Source organism: Corylus avellana, chromosome ca6 (assembly GCF_901000735.1).
Source record: "Corylus avellana chromosome ca6, CavTom2PMs-1.0".
NCBI lineage: Eukaryota > Viridiplantae > Streptophyta > Magnoliopsida > Fagales > Betulaceae > Corylus > Corylus avellana.
This window is the reverse complement of record NC_081546.1, coordinates 9,881,054-9,889,079: the sequence shown is the minus strand read 5'-3', so window position 1 is coordinate 9,889,079 and position 8,026 is coordinate 9,881,054. Positions and strand designations below refer to the sequence as shown.

The 8,026-nt window shown below is 36.4% G+C and overlaps 2 protein-coding genes across 2 annotated transcripts; one reads left to right on the top strand and one right to left on the bottom strand.

Moving 5' to 3' along the window:
- The first annotated feature begins 74 nt into the window (after positions 1 to 74).
- LOC132183677 (ylmG homolog protein 2, chloroplastic) lies at positions 75 to 2,006 on the top strand. The gene is made up of 3 exons (XM_059597050.1): positions 75 to 443; positions 684 to 883; positions 1,539 to 2,006. Exons 1-3 carry the CDS (start codon positions 162 to 164, stop codon positions 1,804 to 1,806), a joined length of 750 nt encoding a protein of 249 aa, XP_059453033.1. The 5' UTR covers positions 75 to 161; the 3' UTR covers positions 1,807 to 2,006.
- Positions 2,007 to 5,285: 3,279 nt separating this feature from the next.
- Positions 5,286 to 7,228, bottom strand: LOC132185149 (zinc finger BED domain-containing protein RICESLEEPER 2-like). The gene is made up of 3 exons (XM_059598961.1): positions 7,069 to 7,228; positions 5,996 to 6,182; positions 5,286 to 5,925 (listed from the first exon to the last, which is right to left on the bottom strand). Exons 1-3 carry the CDS (start codon positions 7,226 to 7,228, stop codon positions 5,286 to 5,288), a joined length of 987 nt encoding a protein of 328 aa, XP_059454944.1.
- Positions 7,229 to 8,026: the final 798 nt, after the last annotated feature.

The following is an 8,026-nucleotide window of genomic DNA, read 5'->3' as shown; positions in this document are numbered from 1 at the left end:
CAGGAGGAGTGACACGGTGTATCCACCGAGTGAAACCGAAGCGAAACGTTGTCGTATGGAGTACAAGGCTTGCGGCCTGTGGGGGATCAAATCTAAAGATTTCGATGCGTTATCCTCTTCAGCCCGCTTTACCAGTAAAGAGTCGCTGAGCTTCGCGAGAGATGGCCCCGGCGGAGTCGTCCACAGAGACCGCGTCCGTTCCGAACCGCGTAATTCTCTCTTGGGCATTTACGCAAACGCCATTTCTGTGGCCATCCAATTCCAACTCCATCCCCAAGCCCAGTAATTTAGTTCGTCCAAGCATGATTCTTCGTGACCTTCGCAGCTCAGTCATGTCAACTGCTGATAACTGTCTCGGCTTTCTTCACCTTTTCGCAACTGAAAATCCGGTTCTCAAGCAAGTGCTTTCCTGGTCTTCTCAATTTCAGGGCATCTGCCAGCAGGTAACTCCCCCTCACTCCTAACAAGCGTATGTATGTTTGTGTTACACTATTCAATAACTGTTTAATCGTTTCTATTAAGCGGGAGATGAATTTTGCTAGCTGGTATGGTTTGGCCTTGACGAGGAAGTGATTGGAATCGGTTCATAAAGGAGCCCTTCCCAGCATGCTTTTATAAGAGAGCTTCATAGTTTTCTCATTTCTTTGATGGGTATAGGAGTATTTGGTTGAACTCTACTTCAGATTAACTGCAGGAAACACAGGAATATGAAATCTCTGTCCAATCATAATTTTGCTGCGGTCATACCGGGAGATTCTGTGGCAGGGGTCGTGGTGGCTAATGGTATCCTAAATTTCTTGAACATTTATAACACGCTTTTGATTGTCAGGCTTGTTTTGACCTGGTTTCCAAACGCTCCTCCTGCCATTGTTAGTCCCCTCAGGTGAGCATCCTATCTGTTCTAATTACTTTGACACTCGAAAACTATTGTCACCCTTTGTAGTAAAAACTATTGTTCTAATTACTTTGAATGAGCGTCCCCATTCAATTCCATTGTAGTAAAACAAAAACCAAAACAAAAAAACAAAAAAACAAAAAAAAAAACCAAAACAAAAAAGTGAATAAACCCAGGTAAGCACTGTGTGAGAGCCATACTGGCTGATGGATTTTATTCACCCTTCAAGATGAGGGTCATTATTCTATTTAGAGTTCGTTTGGGGTTGCGATTTTAAAATATACGGTTTTTAAAAACTTAGTGAAGCATTTGATAAAATTGTAGTTTGACCTTTAAAATCGTAGTTTAATTTTTAAAATTGTGCGTTTTTAAAAATACACATCTTTGCATGCAATTTGAAAATGCAGATTTTTTTTATGTTTTTAAAATGCAATTTTTTTAAAAACTACTAAAAAATGATACATTTTTTACGATTTGGTTTAAAATCACACTTTTAATTTACGAAATCACAGTGTCAAACTCTTAGTTTGAAAGGAGTTTTTGCTTAGCTTTATGCTTGTGGTGTTGAACTTCTACTTGGCTGACTGTTTATTTTTCACAACCATTTCTATGTCTTTATGATGGATGTTGTGTTCCCATCCAGCACTATATGTGACCCATACCTGAACATATTCCGTGGAATTATCCCACCACTTGGAGGAACACTGGATTTCTCTCCCATACTGGCATTTCTGGTTCTGAATGCCTTTACTAGCACTGCTTCTGCGCTTCCTGCAGAACTTCCAGCAACAGGAACACCTGAAGAAGGTTGTGCATCTCTTGCAAAGTTTACCAATAGTACTACATCACAGGACAAATGGATGAGAAGGCTTCACGGAAACAAGTCAAAGAGCTCCAGTGGTGTCAATTAGGCTCTTCTGTTCATTTCCATCTCCCACTCTTTAGGTTTTTATACCTTCTTAATTGTCATAGTCTTCTAGGTATGCGGTGTCTGTATTCTTGTATTCTTTTGAGTATTGGACAGTGACATTCCGGCTATTACCTTTGGCTTGTTCTGGCTGAACTGCAGAAATTCTTCTGCTATATATTGAATAACAGTGCAAGTTATTTATATTTGTCATTATGGTGAACTAGTCTACTGCTATTGATAGGATGAAGCAGGCAGACTACTACATGATTTTGCTCATTTACTCTGGACATCTGTCAAAGCAAATGCTGGTGAATGCAGGTTTCTTTTCTTCTTTCTCTCATTCATGTAAGCACACTTTTGTCCAATTATGCAATCGAAGTGTAACGAATAGAACAGAACCAAGGCCTAGGGCTGTCCTCGGAGCAGTGGATTGACCATCACCTTCCTGTAATTTTGGTTGGTAGACCTACACACCTCGACAATCTACTGCTTACAGGAAACAATTTGGGTTGTTTTATTATATGAGTAATGCTATTTAGTAGACGGTTACAATTGTTATACAATTGGAATGACATGATTGTGAAAATTATTCATTGGTTTTTTTCCGCTACTATGCTATTCCAGCCGTATAATAGTCATATTGAGAAAAGTTTAGAATCCTTGTCATCTATCGGGCAGGCCAAATTTGATAGGTTGACATCCTCATGTCTGCCATGGGCAATAATCATCCCTTCCATTTCCTTCCCATAGTAGGCGGATCAAGTTTTACTATGTAGAATTCATTGCACATGGGTCAAGACTAGGGCTGTAAATGAGCCGAGCCGAGCTGAGTCGAGTTTTGCCAATACTGGGTCGGCTCAATACAGAGGGCAAATAATCGAGCCGGTCTCGAGCTTGAGCCGAGCTACAAAACCATTACTCGAACTCGACTCATTGGAAACAACATTGGCTCAAGATCGAGCTTGGGCTCACTAGAACGTGGAAATCGGGCCGAGTCGAGTACTCAAGTGACTCGACTCGGCCCGAGCTCGAAAATGATGGGTTAATTTCTTTCCAGTTTATCGAGCCCGAGCCCGGTTTACGGGCCAGTCGAGCCTTAAATGTGTGGCTCGGCCCGTGTAAGGCTCGTTTAATGGTCCATTTTATCGAGCCCGAGCCCGAGCCCGGTAAATGGGTCAAACGAGCCTTAACTGTGTGGCCCAGCTCATTTAAGGCTCGTTTAATGGTTAAAAAATAATAAAAAATTCAAAGTCAGTGAACAAAAACACAAAATTCATCATAGAAATTCAATATAATTGTATGAGTGTACCTACATCAGCAAACAGCCATATGACAAAATACAAGCAAATTGGAAATGAACATAATAGAGATTACAAAGCAAATTCTAAATGAAACTTTAATAAAGATTACAAGCTAATTGAAAATGAACCTATAAGCCTATAATATAGATTACAAGCACATTGAAAATAAACCAAAAACAGGGATTACAAGCCAACACAAAATGAACCTAAAATAGAGATTACAAGCAAACTCAAAATGAACCTAAAATAGAGATTACAACTTTACAAGGAAACTCAAAATGAACCTAAAATAGAGAATACAAGCAAACTCAAAATGAACCTATAATAAAGATTACAAGGAAATAAAAATGAACCAATAATAGAGATTACAAGCAAACTCAAAATGAACATAAACAACAAGATTACTTAAAACAAAATACATCATTTTTGGTTCCCAGTTGCAGACTTGCAGTTGCCACAAACTGGCTCTCTGAGTATCTGCATTCAAAGAAAAAAAAAAATTGTTAGATGTTTCTAACTCCTTTGCATTTTGTCAAGGGAGAATTATCACTTAAGATTATGCAAAATTGCAAATGGACATTTTAATGATTGTTCAAAAACCAGATTTGTAAAAACAATGGGAGGGCAGTATGAACACAGGTTGATGCATGATATAGGCTAATAATAGGTTACAAGCAAACTCAAAATGAACCTATAATAAATATTACACAATTAAAACAGGTTGTCCAAATGTCCAATATTCCAAGTTCCAACAAAGCTAGCAAATGTATAAAAATTAAAATAGGTTATCCAAATGTCCAATATTCCAAGTTCCACCAAAGCTAGCAAATGTATAGCAATTATTACATAACATAACATCAAAATCTAATGTTGACATTCAAATTACATATTCAATAAGCAAAGGAAAGCAGTAAACAAATTCTCTCACAAAAATGAGAAAACAGTATTCATGGCAAATTTGACAATTCCACTTCCAACATTTTTCCCAAACACAAAAACAAAGTTAATAAGGTGAAATTACTAGTAAAAAAGAGCTTAGAAAATGGAAATAAATCAAATAACAGAATCATAAAGAACTTGCATTCAATGATTTAAAACTAGTTACATGAACAAGTTAATATAATCAAATTCATAGAGAGATTAACCTAAAGACCAATGAGAAATGCACCTAAATTACACAGCACTAGTTGCCACAAACCCACACAGACAGTCACTGCATTCAATGAAAAAAAAAATTTGTTAGAAGTATTTAACTCCCTTGCAACATGTCAAGGGAGAATTATCACTTAAGATTATGCAAAATTGCAAATGGACATTTTAATTATTGTTCAAAAACCAGATCTGTAAAAACAATGGAAGGGCAGTACGAATACAGGTTGATGCATGATATAGGCTAATAATAGGTTACAAGCAAACTCAAAATGAACCTATAATAAATATTAAACAATTAAAACAGGTTGTCCAAATGTCCAATATTCCAAGTTCCAACAAAGCTAGCAAAGGTATAAAAATTAAAACAGGTAATCCAAATGTCCAACATTCCAAGTTCCAACAAAGCCAGCAAAGTATAACAATTAATATAGAACATAACATCAAAATAAAATGTGACATTCAAATTACATATTTAATAAGCATAGGAAAACAGTAAACAGATTCAGTTTTTTCAGAGAATCCCTCACAGAAAATGAGAAAACAGCATTCACGGCAAATTTGGCAATTCCACTTCCACCATTTTCTACAAACACAAACACAAAGTTAATAAGGTGAAATTATAAGTAACAAAGAGGTTGAAAAATTGAAATAAATAAAATAATAGAATCATAACCTCACAGAAATGAGAAAAAAAGCATTCACGGCACATTTGGCAATTCCACTTCCACCATTTTCTACAAACACAAATACAAAGTTAATAAGGTGAAGTTATAAGTAAAAAAGAGCTTGGAAAATGGAAATAAATAAAATAACAGAATCATTAACTTACAGGTATTCGAGATTTTTTCTTAATGCCATGAAGTGCTCTAACCCAATCTGCACCACATAGGAGCATCTCAACAGTGTCAATTGATAATGATGCTCTATGGGGTTCAATAACTCTACCACCCGCACTGAAAGATGATTCTGAAGCAACTGTACTGATTGGAACAGCCAATACATCCCGTGCCATCTTAGATAAGATGCGTTACTTTAAGGCATTGGATTTCCACCATCCCAAAGCGTCAAAGTTTGCATCACTATCTTCACCATTCTCACTATCAGAAATGAATACATCTTCTTCAAGATATACATCCAAATCTGTTTTTATGGGCCGGATGATGTCATTGCTTCTAACATGTTGCCTAAAACGTGATCTGCCACCAGAAACTTCCTCTGTAACAGAGGCAATTGAAGTAGTAGCAGCACTGACTTCAGCAGCTACTTGTTGTTGAATGATAGATGCATTATGGGCAGCAACATAAACCTCAAACAACTCTTTCAAAGTACTCAACACAGCCTTTATGTTATCACCTTTCGTATCAAGTGGATAAATGATAGGAAAACAGAACCTAATCAACTTCATTTTGTATCTAGGATCCAACACAGCAGCTAAGACCATCACCATATTAGATTCACCCCAATACTTATCAAATTTATCACTCATCTTAGCTGACATTAATCTCATATATTCATTCCTATCCCCAACCTTAATATCCACAATTTCTTTCATTCTCCACACCTCAGGTAGAAACAAATTGGATGTAGGGTAGTCACTTCCAGAGACAACATTGGTCACATCATTGAAAACAGCTAAAACTTGGTTCACATTCTCAACCTTTTTCCCACTGTTTAGGACTTACCACCCACAGAAAAGCCTGCTCTACTTTATGGTATCTAGGAAACACTTCCTTAAACCTAATTGCAATCTTCAACATCAAGTAGGTGCTATTCCATCGGGTAGGAACATCTAAAACAAGTTTATTAGAACCCAAGTCCAAACGCTTTGCTATATCACTAAATGCAATCAACCGCCTCTTAGAAGCCGCTATATATTTAATCCCCTGCCTAACAGAATCTATTATGTCCCCTATTTCTGAAAGCCCTGCTTGCACCAACAAATTGGTAATATGAGCACAACACCTAACATGAAACATAAGCTCCCCAATAGGCAAACTACCCCTCAACTCAAAATCATCTCTCAAAATGTCAATGGCAACACTATTAGCACTTGCATTATCAATAGTTATTGTAAATACTTTATCCAAAATGCCTCATTCAATAAAACTGTTTCTTAAGGCTTCAGCAATAACAACACCCGAATGTGGAGGAGGTACATTACAAAAATTTAAAATCCTCTTTTGGAGTAGCCAATTAGAATCCACAAAATGACAAGTAACCACTATATATGAAACCCTTTGGGAGGAGGTCCACATATCAGTAGTTATGTTTACCCTATCAATCCCACTTAGAAGTGTTTTCAACTTTTTCTTTTCAATGTTATAAGTGGCAATGCAATCACTTTTTACAGTGACACGACTAATTTTTTTCCAGTATGGTGTGCAAGCCCTCATGAACTTGTTAAAAAGTTCATGCTCCATCATATTAAAGGGATATTCATGTAGAAGTACCATATGGGCAGCAAGTTCTCTAACTTTCTTCTCATTGAAAGTAAAGTTTGTCAAGGTCCCTAATCCATCATTGTCATCACTAGGTTCAAAAGACAAAGTCTTTTACTTCTTAAGGCTATTCAACTCCACAAACTTCACACAAGTAGCTAGATGCCTACTAAGGGTGGAGGTAGTACTAGATTTCCCTACAGAAAACAACTTCTTACACCAATTACACTAGGATTTTTTCACACCATTTATTTCAATAGAAGAAAAGTCATTCCAGACTTTGGAAGTCCTTTGCCTTTCCTTCCTTTGGAAGGCAACTGACCCACCTTCAGCCCTAGCCCCAGCCCCATCCCCATCCCCCATCCCTAGGACCAATCCCATCCCTAGATACAACAACAGCAGGAGAAACCAGATTAACATGTTCATCTGGTGTGCATTCAGTGCTAGCAGACACACCAGATCCAGGAGTAGGGTCGGCAGTGGGTGAATCATCACCCATATCAACATCATTGAGTTGAAATGTATTGTCCATGATAACTGTTAATAATTTGTAAAATTAAAAAACTCGATAAATAAAATAACATAATACATTAATGGAAAATAAAAAACCAATTAACAGAAACTACATTAACAGAATACATTATACATAACAGAATAACTTTTGTTTTTGCTTTAACATAGGCAGTGTGCATAACTTAACAGAACTTAATCAAAGGCTCAAAGCATAGCTTAATAGCCTTAATTAGGCACATTAATGCATGTTACTTGTACATAACAGAATATAACAAACATTTACATCATTAATCAGAGAGCAAAAATCAAAGCATAAAGTGTTTAGATCATGAATTAATGAGATGGACAAAAATTCATCACATTGAGAATATATGCATAACTTAACAGAATTTAATCAAAGGCTCAAAGCATAGCTTAGTTAGGCACATTAATGCATTATACTTGTACATAACAGAATATAACAAACATTTACATCATTAATCAGAGAGCAAAGATCAAAGCATAAATTTTTTAGATCATGAATTAATGAGATGGGCAAAAATTCATCACATTGAGAATAAATGCATAACTTAACAGAACTTAATCAAAGGCTCAAAGCATAGCTTAATTAGGCACATTAATGCATTATACTTATACATAACAAAATATAACAAACATACATTACTACTCGGGGATAAAAAACATAGCATAACTTAATTAGGGTTTCCTATTAATTTAGCATAAGTTGTTAAAAACCTGAGCCTCCGACAGACAACTAAATATGTTGCAACTTGCAATAGGGTTTGTACTTTGCAAATACAAGTATACAACCCAACAA

What these genes read in the sequence shown, in the direction of transcription:
- LOC132183677 (XM_059597050.1), top strand. Translation starts at nt 162, where the DNA reads ATGGCCCCGGCGGAGTCGTCCACAGAGACCGCGTCCGTTCCGAACCGC. An exon ending in TTCAGGGCATCTGCCAGCAG is followed by an intron (nt 444 to 683) that starts GTAACTCCCCCT and finishes ACTCTACTTCAG; the next exon opens with ATTAACTGCAGGAAACACAG. An exon ending in GCCATTGTTAGTCCCCTCAG is followed by an intron (nt 884 to 1,538) that starts GTGAGCATCCTA and finishes GTTCCCATCCAG; the next exon opens with CACTATATGTGACCCATACC.
- LOC132185149 (XM_059598961.1), bottom strand. Translation starts at nt 7,228, where the DNA reads ATGGACAATACATTTCAACTCAATGATGTTGATATGGGTGATGATTCA. An exon ending in TGTATCTAGGGATGGGATTG is followed by an intron (nt 6,183 to 7,068) that starts GTCCTAGGGATG and finishes TGGTGCAAGCAG; the next exon opens with GGCTTTCAGAAATAGGGGAC. An exon ending in ATGTTGAAGATTGCAATTAG is followed by an intron (nt 5,926 to 5,995) that starts GTTTAAGGAAGT and finishes AGTCCTAAACAG; the next exon opens with TGGGAAAAAGGTTGAGAATG.